At 49.2% G+C, this 17,874-nt stretch overlaps 3 protein-coding genes across 4 annotated transcripts; 2 read left to right on the top strand and 1 right to left on the bottom strand.

Moving 5' to 3' along the window:
* Window positions 1–3,006: 3,006 nt before the first annotated feature.
* On the top strand, window positions 3,007–9,334 carry TM4SF5 (transmembrane 4 L six family member 5). Its single transcript, NM_001046102.2, has 5 exons — window positions 3,007–3,218; window positions 7,840–7,920; window positions 8,458–8,594; window positions 8,844–9,027; window positions 9,110–9,334. Exons 1-5 carry the CDS (start codon window positions 3,045–3,047, stop codon window positions 9,122–9,124), a joined length of 591 nt encoding a protein of 196 aa, NP_001039567.1. The 5' UTR covers window positions 3,007–3,044; the 3' UTR covers window positions 9,125–9,334.
* A 1,152-nt stretch (window positions 9,335–10,486) lies between these two features.
* On the bottom strand, window positions 10,487–11,569 carry VMO1 (vitelline membrane outer layer 1 homolog). Its single transcript, XM_002695774.6, has 3 exons — window positions 11,322–11,569; window positions 11,127–11,242; window positions 10,487–10,852 (listed from the first exon to the last, which is right to left on the bottom strand). The coding sequence occupies exons 1-3, from the start codon at window positions 11,505–11,507 to the stop codon at window positions 10,555–10,557; spliced, it is 600 nt and encodes a 199-aa protein (XP_002695820.1). The 5' UTR covers window positions 11,508–11,569; the 3' UTR covers window positions 10,487–10,554.
* A 2,074-nt stretch (window positions 11,570–13,643) lies between these two features.
* On the top strand, window positions 13,644–17,505 carry GLTPD2 (glycolipid transfer protein domain containing 2). Of its 2 annotated transcripts, XM_015458655.3 has the most exons (4): window positions 13,644–13,797; window positions 13,909–13,961; window positions 14,218–14,384; window positions 14,483–17,499. In XM_015458655.3, the coding sequence occupies exons 1-4, from the start codon at window positions 13,692–13,694 to the stop codon at window positions 14,994–14,996; spliced, it is 840 nt and encodes a 279-aa protein (XP_015314141.2). In that variant the 5' UTR covers window positions 13,644–13,691; the 3' UTR covers window positions 14,997–17,499. The 2 variants fall into 2 exon arrangements, with proteins under 2 accessions (XP_015314141.2, XP_059734295.1); XM_059878312.1 differs by having other exon boundaries at window positions 13,644–13,961; window positions 14,483–17,505.
* The last annotated feature ends 369 nt before the right edge of the window (window positions 17,506–17,874 follow it).

Raw genomic sequence — 17,874 nt, 5'->3', positions numbered from 1 at the left:
GTCAGGTAGTCTGGTATTCCCATCTCTTGAAGAATTTTCCACAGTTTATTGTGATCCACAATAAACTTTGGCTTTGGCATAGTCAATAAAGCAGAAATAGATGTTTTTCTGGAACTCTCTTGCTTTTTCAATGATCCAACAGATGTTGGCAATTTGATCTCTGGTTCCTCTGCCTTTTCTAAAACCAGCTTGAACATCTGGAAGTTCATGGTTCACATACTGTTGAAGCCTGGCTTGGAGAATTTTGAGCATTACTTTGCTAGTATGTGAGATGAATGCAACTGTGTGGTAGTTTGAGCATTCTTTGGCAATGGACAATGCCAAAGACCATTCAGGTATGACCTAAATCAAATCCCTCAAAATTATACTGTGGAACTGACAAATAGATTCAAGGGATTAGATCTGACAGACAGAGTCCCTGAAGAACTATGGACAAAGGTTTGTGACAGTGTACAGGAGGCAGTGTTCAAGACTATGCCCAAGAAAAATAAATACAAAAAGGCAAAGTGGTTGTCTGAGGAGGGCTTACAAATAGCTGAGAAAAGAAGAGAAGTTAAAGGCAAAGGAGAAAAGCAAAGATATACTCATTTGAATGCAGAGTTCCAATCAGTAGCTAGGAGAGATAAGAAAGCCTTCCTCAGTGATCAAGGCAAAGAAACAGGAAAACAATAGAATGTTTTGTTTGGGAAAGACTAGAGATCTCTTCAAGAAAATTAGAGATACCAAGGAAATATTTCATGCAAAAAGGGGCACAATAAAGGATAGAAACGGTATGGACCTAACAGAAGCAGAAGATATTAAGAAGAGGTAGCAGGAATACACAGAGGAACTATACAAAAAAGATCTTTATGACCCAGATAATCACGATGGTGTCATCACTCACCTAGAGCCAGACATCCTGGGATGCGAAGTCAAGTGGGCCTTAGGAAGCATCACTATGAACAAAGCTAGTGGAGGTGATGGAATTCCAGTTGAGCTATTTCAAGTCCTCAAAGATAATGCTGTGAAAGTGCTGCACTCAATATGCCAGCAAATTTGGAAAACTCAGCAGTGGCCACAGGACTGGAAAAGGTCAGTTTTCATTCCAATCCCAAAGAAAGGCAATGTCAAAGAAAGTTCAAACTACCACACAATTGCACTCATCTCACATACTAGCAAAGTAATGCTCAAAATTCTCCAAGCCAGGCTTCAACAGTACGTGAACCGTGAACTTCCAGATGTTCAAGCTGGATTTAGAAAAGGCAGAAGAACCAGAGATCAAGTTGTCAATATCCACTGGATCATCAAACAAGCAAGAGAGTTCCAGAAAAACATCTACTTCTGCTTTATTGACTATGCCAAAGCCTTTGACCGTGTGGATCACAATGAACTGTGGAAAATTCTTCAAGAGATGGGAATACCAGACTATCTTATCTGCCTCCTAAGAAATCTGGATGCAGGTCAAGAAGCAAGAGTTAGAACTGGTCATGGAACAACAGATGGGTTCCAAATCGGGAAAGGAGTATGTCAAGGCTGTAGATTGTCACCGTGCTTATTTAACTTACATGCAGAGTACATCATGAGAAACACTGGGCTGGAGGAAGCACAAGCTGGAATCAAGATTGCCGGGAGAAATATCAATAACCTCAGATATGCAGATGACACCACCCTTATGGCAGAGAGTGAAGAAGAACTAAAGAGCCTCTTGATGAAAGTGAAAGAGGAGAGTAAAAAAGTTGGCTTAAAACTCAACATTCAGAAAACAAAGATCATGGCATCTGGTCCCATCACTTCATGGCAAATAGATGGGTAAACGGTGGAAACTGAGAGATTTCATTTTGGGGGCCTCCAAAATCACTGCAGCCATAAAATTAAAAGACACTTGCTCCTTTGAGGAAAAGCTATGACCAACCTAGACAGCATATTAAAAAGCAGAGACATTACTTTGCCAACAAAGGTCCATCTAGTCAAAGCTATGGTTTTTCCAGTAGTCAGGTACAGATGTGAGAGGTGGACTATAATGAAAGCTGAGTGCCAAAGAATTGATGCTTTTGAACTGTGGAGTTGGAGAAGACTCTTGAGAGTCCCTTGGACTGTAAGGAGATCAAACCAGTCAATTCCTAAAGGAATCAGTCCTGAATGTTCATCGGAAGGACTGATGCTGAAGCTGAAGCTGATACTTTGGCCACCTGATGTGGAGAACTGACTTACTGGAAAAGACCCTGATGCTGGGATAGATTGAAGGCAGGGGGAGAAGGGGATGACAAAAGATGAGATGGTTGGATGGCATCACTGACTCAATGGACATGAGTTTGAGCAAGCTCCAGGAGTTTGTGATGGACAGGGAAGCCTGGCGTGCTGCAGTCCATGGGGTCACAGAGTCAGACAAGACTGAGGGACTGAAGTGAACTGACAAGAAGAAACAGAAAAAACACCACCATCTTCTTGGTTTCTTTCCAGGAGGAAGCATCTCTGTGGGGCTAAGAAGCAATGAGGCTACCACACATTGTCTTAGTGTGTTCTTTGTTACAAAATGCTTTTCACCCTCACTCTTTTTTTTTGGCTGCACCATATGGCATACAGGATCATAGCTCCCCAACCCAGGCCCCTGGCGGTGAGAGTGCAGAGTCCTAACCACTGGACCACCAGGGAATTCCCTATTTAATCCTCACCACCAGCCCAAGAGCCCAGGAGCATCACTATGCCCTTTATACAAACGAGACAACTGAGATTTAGAGACATTAAGGGGTTTGGGTAAGTCACAAAGCAGGTAAGGAGCTGACGGAGGGTCTGTGGCGAGGTGAGCGCAGAAGAAGAGGAAGAACACACCGACTCCATGCAACTTCCTCTGTGGGTCAGCCTCCCCCAGCTCGTCCACCACATCCTCCCCTTGGCCTGCGTCTCTGCAGCAGCCCCACGTCTCCTGCCCCTGTCCTTTATCATCAGCTGCTGCCAGCTTCGCCACACCTCCTCCCCGACCTTTGCTCCTGGCTTGTTTTTTCCTCTGGACTCGGGAACCTTGGGTTCACTTTCACTCACCGCCTGTCCTTTCCGAGAGCCTCACCATGTGCACCGGCAAGTGTGCCCGCTTCGTGGGGCTGTCTCTCATCCCCCTCTCCCTGGTCTGCATCGTGGCCAACGCCCTCCTGCTGGTGCCCAACGGGCAGACCACCTGGACCAAGGACCACCTCAGCCTGCAAGTCTGGCTCATGGCTGGCTTCGTTGGCGGGGGCCTGATGGTGAGAGGACTGGCCAGGGCACATGGGCCATGGGAGGGAGCACCACTCTCTGGGGTCCTGACCAGGAGCGGGAGAGAGTGAATGGAAAGGATGGTGGTGGCTTGGTGGGGACCGGGAGCCCATCCAGCCTGCCCCCAAATGCTAAGCACTGCATAGGGTTGCTGCTCGGCCCCAGGGTCCTGAGCTGAACGTCTGAGCTGAATGAGAAGGAAGGAGCCTCACTGCTCTCAACTGTTTCCTCCTGGGTAGGGAGCTGGTCCTCCCAGCCCTTCCCTGTCCCCACTGCTGAGCAGATGCTGGGAACACCTCATGACAAGGGTTGAGACAGAAGGAACAGCTGGTTCCCAGGGAGGTTATCGGGTTAAGATAATAATGGCCTCAGTGTGTGTGTGTTGGGGGGGGGGTGGTTTACAGTGATAGCATGGTGTCTGGAGCCAGGTAGCGATGTCGCAGATCAGTCATTCTACCTATCAGCTCAGTGTCACCTCCTCCACTTCCCTGTCCAACATTTCTGGATGCCCACCACGCACTGGGCACTAACAATAAACTCAGAACCTAGGTCAGTGTGGTGGAGAAGGGGTCCCCGTTGCTTTCTGGAGACCAGGACCTGTCAGGAAAAGTGGGGGAAGGTGAGACACAGATTTCCCGGATTTCTTAACCCCTGTTTGCCAACCCCTCCCTGTGTAGGGGAACTTTTTTGTTTGTGCTCCGCATGGCATTTGGGATCTTAGTTCCCCCACCAGGGATTGAACCCATGCTCCCTGTAGTGGAAGCACAGTCTTAACCACTGGACCACCAGGGAAGTTCCAAGGGACTGTCAAGTGAGTTTAACATCTTTATGGCCTGAAGGCAAAAGATTTATCCCCCGCACTGTTCCCCACTTCTCAGCAGGGCTGACTGATGAAATTCTCTAGGGGAATGCTTCATCTTTGTTTCTTTTGCTGACCACAGCTCCGTTCGCTAAATGGGGAACAAACTGAGCTTTTCCTTTATACAACAATCTCCTCTTACCAGGGCTTCCCTGGTGGCACAGATGATAAAGAATCCGCCCGAAATGAGGGAGACCTGGGTTCGGAATATCCCCTGGAGAAGGGCCTGGCAACCCTCTCCAGTATTCTTGCCTGGAGAATTCCCATGGACAGAGGAGCATGGCGGGCTACAGCCCATGGGGTCACAAAGAGTCGGACGTGACTGAGCGACAAAGCACCCCTCTCACCCCCTGCCCCAAGGCCTTTTCTCCTACTCTTCCTCTCGCATGGATTTATGGCAGTTGGACTCCACTCCATACCTCTGATCTCAACCCTCTTCAAGACATCACACTCCTCCCAGCCCTACTCCCTCACTTCCTGTCATATCACACCCCTTTGCCAGCCCAAACCAACACCACCTCCCCACAATCTCACCAGCCTGCTTCTGGGAAGCAGGTGAGATCAGCGGTGGGCAGAGGCCAGAGCATCTACACCCCCGAAAAAGCACAGTGAGGAATTTGAATTTTATTATAAGTGCAGAGTAAACTACTGAAGGACTTTCTAGCTTTTTAAAAGTCATACAGACAACTTCCCAGATCCTTAATATACAGTTCAGTGAATTTTTATAGAGGGGACATACTTATGTTCTGGGCACTTAGATCAAGATCTGGGTCATTACAAGAATCCCAGACAGGCCTTCTACCAGGCCCTACTCCACACTGCCAAGGGCCCCACTATCCTGACTTCTACCCAGAGGTTAGATTTGTCTGTTTAGCACTTTATATAAATGGAATCCTACACTGTGGACACTTTTGTTCTGACTTCTTCAGATCAAAATTACATATGTTTGTGAGTTTCATCCATATTAGTATACAATACTGTAGTTTATTATTTCTTATGCATTCCATTGTGTAAATATTACCACAATTTATTTAAACATTCTACTGTTGATGGATATTTGGATAGTTCCAAACTTGGATTTATTCCAAATAATGTTCTCTAAACATTCCTATAAATGTCTTTAGGTGAATGTATGTTTGCATGTCTATTGGATAGATACCTACAGAGTAAAACTGCTGAGTCTTAAGGTATGCAAATATTCAGTGCTAATAGATATCACCAAAGAGTTGTCTGAAGTACTTATAGCAATTGTATTCCCATCAGTAAAGTATGAGAGTTCTAATTGCTCCATATCCTGTTGGATATGGCTGGCTGCTGGGTGGACAGTGGACAGTAGGAGGTCAGCAGTGGCTGCAGGAAGATCAACTGAGGTTACTACAATTGTCCAGGAGAGATAACAATGGTGTGGACAAGTCCAGTGGCCACGGAGATGGAGAAAAGTAAACAGACCCAAGCTATAAACTCAGTGCTTCCTCCTGCTTCTTCAATTACCTCTTTTCACTGAGACAAAGAAAGAGCAGAGAGTGAGACAGAGGAGCTCAGAGAAAAAAAGGAAATAAACACTTTGGCTAAAAAAGCAAAAATTAGGGACTTCCCTGGTGGTCCAGTGACTAACACTCTGTGCTTTCAGTGCATGGGGCCCAGGTTCAATTCCCAGTCAGGGAACTAGATCCCATATGCTACAACTAAAGAGTTCACATGCTGCAGCTAATAGATCCTGCATGCTGCAACTAAGACCTGGTGTGCATGCCATCACTCAGTCATGTCCGACTCTTCGTGACCCTATGGACTTGGTCCCCCACCAGGCTCCTCTGTCCATGGGGTTCTCCAGGTAAGAAAACTGGAATGGGTTTCCAGGTCCTCCTCCAGAGGATCTTCCAGACTCAGGGGTTAAACCCATGTCTCTTACAGTCTCCTGCATTGACAGGCAGGTTCTTTACCACTACTGCCACCTGGGAAGCCCAAGACTTGGCACAGCCAAATAAATGAATACACAAACTTTTAAAAAATCACAAACAAGGAAGTCATTTGAAGTTGATAAATCCAAAAGATAAATCCAGGTGTCTCTGGGTCCAAGAGCCTCCAAGTAAGTGATATAACCAGACAGGCTAAACAAGGGGGCCCGCTCTGGCCCCAGACCTGCCATGAGACAAGGAAGAGGGAAGAGCGTCTAGAGGAAAGTTTACTCAACTCTGCAGGTGTTTCTGTAAGGTTGCTGTGAATGATGTAATGGAACTAAAGCTCTCAGCTTCTCCCTTGGAGAAGACCCAAATGTTGCCTTATTGGTGTGAGATAGACAAGGAAGACAGGGAGGCAAAGATCCAGACAGCTGCAGAATTATAGAGATGGGAGATAAGCAAAGAACCTGGTTGGGTGCAACAAAGCTAAGGCTGAAGCCAAAGGGAGGGCTCCTCAGACACCTTCACAGAGTTCAGTCTTGACAGGTGACTATTTGAGGAGACTCTAGGGATTGGATCAGGGAAAAGATCAATTGAAAGTGAAGTTCAATCTGGTGGTAGCAGGACTTCCCTGGTGGTCCAGTGGCTAAGACTTTGCACTCCCAATGCAGGGGAACTGGATTTGATCCCTGCTGGGATCAAGCTGAAACTAAAGATTCTGCATGCCTCAGCAAAGATCAAAGATCCGTTTGCTGAAACTAAGATCCGTTGCAGTAATAAAAAAAAAAAAAAAATCTGGTAATAGCAATGTAGGATTGAGTATGGGCACAGGGCAAGAGACATGGAAACCCAACAGGGAGAATGAGCACATCCTTCTTGTGGGAGGTGACTGGGGACTAACTGGGTGGAAGAAAGGACTGACAGATTCAAGAGCCACTGAAGGACTTGAGGTCTGGCTCGGTATGGAGGATTCAAGTTTTCAGGACTGAGTGACCTGGAGGATATTTCCACTGATGGAGACAAGAAACCCAAAGGGAGATGAATTTTGGGGGGAATAAACTGTGAAGTCAGAATGAGGTTGGATGAACTTGAGTTAAAACCAAGACATACAAATGAACAGACCCTTCAGGCAGTCAGATCTGAATTTGAAGGTATTGATTCAGGAGACAACTATTGTTAGAAGCAGCAGCTGACACCCTGGTAGGGGGTGGGCTCTCTAAGGACTACCACAGGAGAAAGAAAGACAGGATCAGGGTTGTATCTTGAGGATTCCCACCCTTCCCATCAGAGTCTTCACTTACATACTCCTCCACCCTCTATCATAATCCCAGTTCACCAGACACTCCAACACCACTATTCCTTCCTGTTGCCGAGGGACTTTATACTTATTGACCATTTATTCTGAGTTAGTCTTCACATCAAGTCAACCTGTTATTTCATTAAATCCTGACAACAGCCATGGGAGGTACGCAGACCCATTTTACAGAGGACAAAACTGAGACCCAGAGAGATGAATAAATTCATGGAGTGTGAAATGAGCACAAGTTTGGCATCAAACCCAGGCTTCCTGATTCCCATTCACTTGGGCACCTACTATATACTGAGATTTATGGGGGATATAAGGATATTGGGGCTCTACCCTCCTGGAGGCTACAATCTGGACAGAGATAAGTTGGCACATAAATACAGATAAACTTAAAGCAGAGCCCCAGAGTATTGCAGGAAAAGTAGAGATAAGGTCTCCTTATAGTTCAAAGGGCTGAAGGCATCACAGGAAACTTCCAGGAGGAGGTAAGCATCGATGCAAGTTGGGGACCTGCTGGCCTTGCTATTACATCGACTCTCCTCCAATAGGTACTTTGTCCGGGAATTTCTGCCGTCCGGGCCGGGGGCAAAGGCTGTTGTGGTGCAGGCTGCTGTGGAAATCGCTGCAGGGTAAGATCCAAATTAAGATGGGGCTCAAGGGACTTTCTTGGTGGTCTAGTGGTTAAGACTCTGTGCTCCTAACACAGGGGGCCCAGGTTTGATCCCTGGTGGGGGGAAATAAGATCCCATATGCCATAGGACACAACTTTAAAAAACTAGTAAATTTTTAAAATAATAATAAAGACAGGATTCAGCTTCGGTCTTTGAACCGGTTTTCGAAGAACCACATCTAAAGCCGTGGTCTCTCTACTGAATTCCCAGCTTCATGAGCATCTCTGCAGAGTCCTAGGCTCCATCTCACCACTCCCTCGCACCGACAAATATTAGGCTTCAGTGGGCCTGACCAGAGGGGACTACAGCCCCCTTGAAACTCCATGGCCACCGGCTCTTAGGATTAAGCGGAACTCCAGTCCCGGCATTTGACGGGAAGTGTATTTTTAACGACACTGGAAAAGATGGGGTGGCGGGGGGACGGGGCCAGGCACGGTTTGCCCACGAGTAGGTAGGGGACGGCCCAACACACCTCTCATTGCGCTGTGCATGTAGATGCTGCGCTCAGTCTTCTGCTCAGCTATCGGGTTGCTTGGCGCCATCTACTGCCTCTCGGTCTCGGGAACCGGGCTCCGAATTGGACCACAGTGCTTAATGAACGGCTCCTGGGATTACCACTTCCAAGACACCGCGTAAGGCTTAGCCTGTATTCGTGGCCCTGCCCCATTCTCTGTCTCTGCCCACCTGCCTTTCCCACGCGGACCGGGGAACCTAGGCCGGACTCGGCTTTGAGACTGCTTCCTCCACGTGGGCCAAACGAGCTCTGTGTATATCCCCCTCGGCGCCTGCGCGGGGCGGGAAGCCCCAGGTTGAGGGGGGGGGGGCGGGGAGGCGCGCTCCGCGTGACCTCCTGCTCTCGCGTGACCCTGCCCCACCCGCAGAGGCTCTTACCTGCTCAACCGCACGCAATGGAACTTGTGCGTGGAGCCGCCCGATGTGGTCCTCTGGAACGTGACCCTCTTCTCGCTGCTGGTGGCCGCATCGTGCCTGGAGATCTTGCTCTGTGGGGTGCAGCTGGTGAACGCATCCATTGGTGTCCTCTGTGGCGATTGCAGGAAGAAGCAGGTGGGACGGTGTGGGATGGAGCTGGCAAGGAAACCTATCTGCTCCCTGGCTGTGTCCTGTCCTCACTTTATCTTTTCCGCAGGGCTCCTCTCAGTGAGGCTCCATCTACGTGATCCGTCGCTCCTGGATACCCACCTGGCCCGCCCCAACCCTGGAATAAACTAGAGTATTTAGAGTTCTCTTCCGCGTCTCAGATTGTGCCCTTATACAAGGAGTGTTGGAAGGCCTCCAGGTACACCGTTGCTTGGGGCTTTTATACCTTGCTTGCTATTTTCTTAATAAATACTGAGCTGTTGGTGCACTGAAAGTACTGTATAAACAAGACAGGCAAGTTCTGTGCTCTTAAAGAATTTAACATTCCAGGGGTTAGAAGATGGACAGTTTTTAAGAGGCAATAGATTATTTCAGTTGGTGATAAGCACTTTTTAAGAACATGGAGGTAATGGGGATAGATATTCACTGACGCATGACCTTTTTCATAAGACAAAGTTCAAGAAAGAAAAATTGGACCTGAAATCTGGTGGATGGGCTAATCATCTGGACTGTTGGGAGAGTCCAGGCAGAGAGGGCAGCAAGGACAAGGACACTTAATAGGACTCAATGTACAGAAAAGCCACTGTTTGAGTTTTGTAGGGGGAAGAAAAGGAAACATATGGAAAAGACAAGCTTCCCAGGTGGCTCAGTGGTAAAGAATCCACCTGCCAAAGCAGGAGATGAGGGTCTATCCCTGGATTGGGAAGATCTCCTGGAGGAGGAAATAGCAACCCACTCCAGTATTCTTGCCTGGGAAATCCCCTGGACAGAGGAGCCTGGTGGGCTACAGCCCATGGGGTCATAGAGTCGGACTCCACTGAGTAACTGAGCAGGCACTCATGGAAAAGACATGTTAGTCTCCTAAATTCTAGAAAGTGAAGCCTTAAGACAATATAGCATTGTCACCTAATTTGGTAGAAGTTTCTTAATCTGGGGTCACTGGTGGTTCAGAAAGGAAACAACCTGGGCTCTTAATGGGGATGACACGTTTGCAGAGGCTGTCGGAAAAGCAAGGACTTCCTCAACCTGAAAGCAAAATCTGTTTCAGTGCATTTGTTTCTTTTTTTTTTTTCCTGAGCTATGGGTCGGTAACTTTCTGTAGCTTGCCCTAGACTTCTGAGTGTGCTTAGTCGCTCACTCGTGTCTGGCTCTTTGCGACCCTATGGACTGTAGCCCACCAGGTTCCTCTGTCCATGGGAATTTTCCAGGTAAGAATACTGGAGTGGGTTGCCATGCCCTCCTCCAGGGGATCTTCCCAACCCAGGGATGGAACCCAGGTCTCCCGCATTGCAGGCGGATTCTTTACTGTCTGAGCCAGCAGGGAAGCCCAGATTTCTGAGACCAACCCCATTGGCTTGGCCCAATGCCAGGTTAAGAGGAACACGGGGCGACGCAGTTTCCCATCCCTAAAACAAGCCAGACCAAAGCCAAGACAGAGAAACTTTAATAGCGGAGGTGGGACGAGGCTAGGGGCTGGGGAGGACGGCGATGGTATCAATTGCGGCAGCAGAAAAAGAGCGCGTCGTTGATGGCGGTGTCGTCGAGGAGGCCTTGAGGCTGCTGGATCTTGGTCTGCAAGCCGCATATGCCTTTAGGACAAAGCTCACTCCAGTTTCCGAAGTCTCCCCAGGTCAGGCCCGGCCCCTGCAGCTCCGTGCCGTCGGAGCAGAGGAAGCGAACGTTGTTCGCAGCTGTGTTGTCCCCAAAGGTCACGGGTGCCTCCACTCGAAGCGAGAAAGCCACCAGGAAGCCGCCGACGGGACACCACAGCGGCTCACTCCACCATCCCCACCTGCGGAGGAAGCGAAGACGCACTGGCTTCGCGGTGCCCCCTACCCACCTCCAGCCCGACTCAGGCCTCAGGGGCTTCCCCGCCAGGTGCTCAGTCACCTGACCTCCACAGAGATGCGGGCGGGTGATGTGGGGTGGGAGGGGGCGGTCTCCCACCCGCTTCCCATTTCTAAACCTACTGGAGGAACCTGCCCGTCGGGAGGGGAGGGGATGTGTGTAACCGAGGGTAAGGGGCCTACCCCGACCCTAGGGGATCCTCGGCCCCTGCCCCCCACCTTCCAGACTGGGACTCCACCACGTGTGCGTTGAGATCCGCTTGCCCGCGCGCGCAGTGCAGCCGGATCCCATTCAGGGCCGTGTCATCGCCAGGAATGCCTTGCGGGGGCTCCACCTGGGCGACCGACGACGAGTCAGAAGACTGCCACCCTCGGCTCTGGGGTCCCCTCCGAGACCGAGGCATGAGTCCCTACCTTGAGCGAGAACCCGCTGGCGAAGAATCCGTCAGGACACATCTCGGGCCAGGCCCAGTCGCCCCAGGGGCCCCCGTTGGTCACCTCGATGACCGACATGTAGCTGTCTGCTCCTGCGTACCCCAAGCAAGTGGCCTGCAGCAGCAGCAGTGGCAGCGGCAGCTTGGCTCCTGCTCCTAGCTCCATCCCGCAGCCTCCGTGAGCCCAGGCGCCTTAGCAGGCTTAAAAGCAACCTTTGCTTTTAAGAGGGCTCGGATTGCGGAAGGGCCACCCGGATAAAGTGAAATTCAAAACTAATCCGGTCCAGTCGGGAAGCCTACAGACTTGACTCTCAGCCCAGCGCCAGAGGAGAAGGGGCAGCAAGAACCCACGAGTTTGAAAAACCACCCACTTACACAACGTTACAAACTTTAAACCAAGAATCATGGTTCACGTTTTGCAGGCATATTTTATTTAATCCACAAAACAATTTTAGGCGGTGGAAATTACCCTTCCTATTCTGCAGATGAGGGAACTGGGGCTGCAAAAATGGCAAACAATTTGCCTAAGGTCACAGCCAGCAAACCGGGGAACGTTCCAGCATTGGGAAATTGGGAACCCAAGGCTAGGGATGAAAGTGATGGTTCCAGAATCCCAGGGGACAGGGACCCCAGGGACCTCCAGGATGTGAGAGAGCATCAGAGACAGGGTAAGAAAGAATCCATGAACTATGGGAGCTAGGAAGCATCGTGTGAGTGGTTGGAGTCCTGACTCCTTGAGAATCTGGGACACGTCTCTCTCTCAAAAGAAACTGTACACAGAGACAGGGAAGAAGTCTAATAAGTTTACGGATAGGTGGCTGAGGACAGGAGATGCTATTTATTCCATTTCTTCCTGTATCCTTTCCCTCAATGTTTTCCCCCCTATGACCACCAGGGGGACTCCTAATTGGAAAAAACAAACCAGAAAAAAAAAAAAAAAAACACCGCTCAGGTTCGTTGTGGGGAGTAGTGAAAAATGAAAGAAAGTGAAGTCACTCAGTCGTGTCCGACTCTTTGGGACCCCATAGACTGTTGCCTACCAGGCTCCTCTGTCCATGGGATTTTCCAGGCAAAAGTACTCAAGTGGGTTGCCATTTCCTTCGCCAGGGGATCTTCCTGACCCAGGGATCGAACCCAAGTCTCCTGCATCCCAGGCAGAGGCTTTACAGTCTAAGCCCCCAGTGGGGAGTAGTACCAACCCTCATTGGCCTGCCCCTCACGCACACTCCTGTGTTTTATTCAATACATACTTATTTAGAAACAATGTGTTGTGTCTCAGGTAGTATTCTAAATGCTATAAATAGAGTAGCAAACATGAAAAAGCCCCTGTCTTCATCAGAGCTCACATCCCAGTTGGAGAGACAGATGATAAATTCTTCAACGCACCTTGAGCTCTGTAAAGGCACATTTCTATTCCTGGGGCCTAGTACAGGGCCTGGCATGTGGAGGTATTTATAAAGGTTGGTTTGACTGAGGAATCATTTTGGAGGTTTAAAGAATTAAACAAATGTAAAAGGAGACAGCCTAAAGTATATAACTGAGACATCAGGCTTCCAGGTCAAGACAAGGTCCCCTGAGGATAGGATGGGGCTTCCCAGGTGGTGCTAGTGGTAAAGAACCTGCTTGCCAATGCCGAAGACATAAGAAATGCAGGTTCGATCTGGGGGTTGGAAAGATCCCCTGGAGGAGGGCCTGGCAACCCACTCCAGTATTCTTGCCTGGAGAATCCCCATGGACAGAGGAGCCTGGTGGGCTACAGTCCATCATGTTACAGAGTCAGACAGGACTGAAGTGACTTAGCACATATGCATGAGGATAGGATAATTTAGAAGTGGGTGTTCCCTGGGTCCCAGGTGCCCCATGCTTGAACTTAAAAAGTAAGATTTATGGAACAATTGTGGTAAGCTTTTCCATTTACAGTGTTTGCACATATGATATCATTTAATCCTCACATGAGGCCTTACAAAAGAACCTATTATTATCCTCAATTTACAGTGGAGGAACTCAAGCCCAGAGTCAGCTTAAGGCCCACCATTGTTCCTTGGAGGACCTGCTTCTGACCTCAGCCTCTCTTCACAGTACCCAGGCTGCCTCTTACTACCACCCAGCCTTCAGGGAAGGGAAATGTAAGGGACATGTCACTGCTACCGAATCCCCTAAATTCTCTTCATTCCAGTCCCTCACCCCTCGGATGCTGCCCTCTGGGGCAAAGGGCACAGGGGAAGGGGCCTTGGTAGGTTAATTATTAACTCTCTGCACCTCAGGCACTGAGGCTTCTCTCCCCTCCTGGAGGCGGAGGGACAAAGCCCTGCTAGCGGCTGGCAAGGGGGCGGTGGTTCCTGCTGCAGCCATGGGGGTCGCACTGCCGGGGCAGATGCCGCGGCGGTGGCTGCACAGCGCAATTCCTCTTGCTGTCTTCGCGCTACTGCTTGTTTATCTCTGGGCTCGGAACCTTCGTGAGTATTCCGTTCACTCACCTGCTCTGGGAGGAACCGGGGAATCCAGGCCCTGGGGATCTAAGGCCTCACCTAAGGCCCTCACCGCTCTGTCCCGCCTCCCCCTCTCAGGCTGTGGATCTGGGACGCAGTCCTGCATTGCGGAGGGGCCGCCGCCTTTCCAGGTACGCTACCGGCAGGGCTGGAACTGGGAGCTCCTGGCGGGGTCCTGAGCAGTGGCAAGTGGACCAGTCTGAGGATCTGATGAAGGGCAGGCCCTCCTCCTACTCGCCCCTCTCCCGTCAGAAGCTGAGAGTCTAGCCAGAGGAACACCAGCTAGATCTAAGGAATAATTTATTCAGAGCCCAACTGGGCTGCTTGGCGAGCCCAGCAAGCTAGGGGTTCTGCTCCCATCTCGATGCCCTCAAATCTAACCTGCAGGTCCAGCAACAGTCGGGACCCGTGGAGGGCGCGGAATGGGAAGAGCCTCAGTGTCTGGGCCCCCAGGGGATGCTGGGCCGTATAATGAGGCAGTTCCGCGCCAGTCTGAAGCCAGAAGGGGACGTGGAATTGTCACAGTACCTGGCAGGATGGAGGGATCTAGTCAGGTGAGTGATCTCTCTCCTCCCATCCAGTCCCCTCCTCTTGGTGGCTCCATCGCCCTCTCGCAAACCTTCCTACCCTTCCCACCATCACACACACACAGGTTCGTAACTCCCCTCGGCTCCATCTTCGCCTTCGCCACAAGCGAGGCCTCAGCCAAAGTGACAGCCCTCGAAGCTCTGGTGCACGGCCCACAGGCCGCGCACTACACGTCCCTGGGGACGATGGTGGCGTGGGAGCGGCCCGAGATCGCCTCATCGCCCTCGAGGGCTTCAGGCTCGGTATCCATGCTCCTGCTACACCGTGCGCTACGCTGGTCCCAGCTCTGCCTCCACCGGGTGGCGACCGGGATGCTCGGAGGCCCGGACGCCGGCGTTCAGTGCAGCGACGCTTATGGTACGGCCCTGGCCCCGCATCACTCCTGGCTCGTCCGTCAGGCTGCCCACCTCGCATTCCTCGCTTTCCCGGGTCGCGGCCGCTTACTCAAGCTGATGTGTCCCGGAGCCAGAGAGACGGAGGCGAGGGCCGCGGTGGCCCGGGCCGCGGGCACCCTGGAGGACGTCTACAACCGTACCCAGGGCTTATTGGCTGAGCGCGGCTTGCTCGAGCTGGCCTGATGCCTGCTGGCGGAAGGAAGGAAGCATACCGGGGAGGTGTCGGTGCAGCTGGGGTTGAGCCCTCTGCTGGCCTCTCGGCGCCAGGCGCATGGTCACCACATACCCCGCCTCCGTGGTGACGTCACCAACCCGGCGTGGGTGGGGTTTTAGCCTCTTCCTCTATATCTGCAATCGCCCGGAGGAGGGAGGAACAGGGGGGAATAAAAACAGTGGGGCTATTCCCTGATAGCCGTCGACTTAGGGCGTTTTGTGCGATGATGGCAGGCACTTAAGGGAAATAGGAAAAATAGATGCGGGAAGATGAAGATGTGCTATTCCTATTCCCCGCCGCCGAGAGACTCGCTACCCCTGACCTGTCTCAGTCATTCCTACAGCTTCACTTGTCCACTACATGCCACGTCTCCAGTCCAGACCTGTCCCCTGAGCTCCAGCCCCCATAAAGCCAACCCTTTCCCGGACATCTCCACATGACACCGCAAATGCAACACATCCTACACGGATCCAGTCACCTCCTCCCAGAACCGCACCCCTTCTTATGTTTCCTGTCTTAATAAATGACACCCTTTCCCGTCAGCTACCCAAGGCTAAAACCTGTGCTAAAAACTCACGTCAAGCAGGCGCCAACTCAATAACGTTCGTTTGTTGCCTCCAGTGAACAAAGTTATACACTGATAACTCCCAAATTGTAACTCCAACCCACTTTCCCCTGGATTCCAGAATACTACGTATACTCGTCCTTATTCCATATCTCCATGTGGATTTCAACGAAACATAGCAAACTCAAGTCCAAAACTGAGCTTCCGATAGCCTCGCCTCCTAAAATGCTCCATAGTCCTCATACCTCAGTAAATGACAATTCCATTCTTCCACGTCCTTAAGCTAAAAAACCTTGTGGTCATCCAGACTCTGGTTTCTCTTTTATCATACCCACCTCCAATCTGTCAAATTCTATTTCTTACTATTTCCACTGCTACCCACCTATGAAGTCCATTTTATCTATCACTTGGATTGTTTCAATAGCCTCCAGTTTCTCTCTCCCATACTTTACTTCCCTACGGCATATTTTCAAAAAAGCAGCCACAGTGATCTTTAAAATGTAGAGCATATCATGTCACTTCCCTGCTCAACATTTTCCAATGGCTTCCTATTGCACTTAGATGAAAACTTTTAAAAACTTAAGCAGAAGATTTTCTGGATCATATCTTCAGTTGAGAAGGATGAAAATTTTCTCAAAAGTCCTCTGTGATATGATTCTACTAGCCAAAGTGACCTCCTCAATATCCATTGAATGTGTTAGGCAGGGGCTTCCCTGGTGGCTCAGTGGTAAAGAATCTGCCTACCAATGTAGGATTCTTGGGTTCAATCCCTGGGCTGGGAAGATCCCCTGGAGAAGGAAATGGCAACCCATTCCAGTATTCTTGTCTGGGAAATCCCATGGACAGAGGAGCCTGGCCTGCTGTAGTCCTTGGGGATTGCAAAAGTCAAATACAACTTAGCGACTAAACAACAACAACATGTCAGGCAAGATCCTGCCTCAGGACCATTGTACTTGCTCTTCTCTCTGTCCAGAATGCTTTTCTCCAATATATACAAATGACCTCCCTCCTTCCTTTTGGTCTTTATTTACATGTCTCCTGAGTGAAACCTGCCTTGATTATTCTTTCTAAAATTTCAACACACACATACACACACACTTCCTATCTCCCTTCCTTGCTTGGTTTTTCGTCTTAGTATAATTCACTATCTAACATACTATATAATTTTTTTTTGTCTTCCCCAATAGAAAGTTCCATGGGGCTAGGATTTGTCTACTTTGTTCCCAGATGTACTATCAGTGCCTTAAATGGTGTCTGGCACCTAGCAGACATTCAACAGCTCTTTGATGAGTGAATGTATGAGGAAGCACTAAAAATAGTTCAGATGATTGCAGTTAAGAGTGTCAAAAACACCAATACAGTATACTAACGCGTATATATGGAATTTAGAAAGATGGTAATGATAACCCTGTAAGTGAGACAGCAAAAGAGACATAGATGTATAGAGCAGTCTTTTGGACTCTGTGGGAGAGGGAGAGGGAGAGGGTGGGATGATTTGGGAGAATGGCATTGAAACATGTATAATATCATATATGACATGAATCGCCAGTCCAGGTTCGATGCATGATACTGGATGCTTGGGGCTGGTGCACTGAGACGACCCAGAGGGATGGTATGGAGAGGGAGGAGGGAGGGGGGTTCAGGATGGGGAACACGTGTATACCTGTGGCGGATTCATGTTGATGTATGGCAAAACCAATACAATATTGTAAAGTAATTAACTTCTAATTAAAATAAATAAATGTATATTTTTAAAAAAAAGAGTGTCAAAAAGAAAAGGGGATAGCACAACAATGTAAATGTACTTAATGCTATCGAATTGTATACCAAAAATGGTTAAAATGCTAATTTTATATTATTTATATTTTACTACAACAAAACATATTAAAAGAGGAGATGTGATTACAGTCAGGTGGGCAGGAGCAAGTTCACAAAGGCCCTTATAATCTATTATAGAGATGGGAGACTGTATCTTGAGAGTTAATTTTAAGCAAGAGTGTGTCAGGGTCATATTTTCAATTCAAACCCCAGCTCCAGCTGAAGTATGTAGAAATAGTATGGCAAGTTCATAGGAGGACCACTCCACACAATAACAGTCAATATATATTCTTCTCAAGCACACACGCAACCCCAGAATAGACCAGAGTAGGCCGCAAGAGTCTCAAAATATTTTTAAAGGTTGAAGTCACAAAATCTTCTCCAACTAAGCCAAAATGAAATTAGAAATCAACAGTAAAAGGAAATTTGAAAAATTCACAAATATGTGGAAAGTAAAAAAGCAC

This window comes from Bos taurus, chromosome 19 (genome assembly GCF_002263795.3).
Source record: "Bos taurus isolate L1 Dominette 01449 registration number 42190680 breed Hereford chromosome 19, ARS-UCD2.0, whole genome shotgun sequence".
Classification (NCBI taxonomy): Eukaryota; Metazoa; Chordata; class Mammalia; order Artiodactyla; family Bovidae; genus Bos; species Bos taurus.
The sequence above is the reverse complement of the archived record's forward strand: the minus strand, read 5'-3'. Positions and strand labels throughout refer to the sequence as shown.

Bases quoted from the DNA above. Each gene is read 5' to 3' on its own strand.
- TM4SF5 (NM_001046102.2), top strand. From the start codon at position 3,045: ATGTGCACCGGCAAGTGTGCCCGCTTCGTGGGGCTGTCTCTCATCCCC. The intron at 3,219-7,839 runs GTGAGAGGACTG...CTCCTCCAATAG, and splicing joins TCGTTGGCGGGGGCCTGATG to GTACTTTGTCCGGGAATTTC. The intron at 7,921-8,457 runs GTAAGATCCAAA...CTGTGCATGTAG, and splicing joins GCTGTGGAAATCGCTGCAGG to ATGCTGCGCTCAGTCTTCTG.
- GLTPD2 (XM_059878312.1), top strand. From the start codon at position 13,692: ATGGGGGTCGCACTGCCGGGGCAGATGCCGCGGCGGTGGCTGCACAGC. The intron at 13,962-14,217 runs GTACGCTACCGG...TCTAACCTGCAG, and splicing joins AGGGGCCGCCGCCTTTCCAG to GTCCAGCAACAGTCGGGACC. The intron at 14,385-14,482 runs GTGAGTGATCTC...ACACACACACAG, and splicing joins GGATGGAGGGATCTAGTCAG to GTTCGTAACTCCCCTCGGCT.
- VMO1 (XM_002695774.6), bottom strand. From the start codon at position 11,507: ATGGAGCTAGGAGCAGGAGCCAAGCTGCCGCTGCCACTGCTGCTGCTG. The intron at 11,243-11,321 runs GTAGGGACTCAT...TCGGTCGCCCAG, and splicing joins CCAGCGGGTTCTCGCTCAAG to GTGGAGCCCCCGCAAGGCAT. The intron at 10,853-11,126 runs GTGGGGGGCAGG...CTTCCTCCGCAG, and splicing joins GTGGAGTCCCAGTCTGGAAG to GTGGGGATGGTGGAGTGAGC.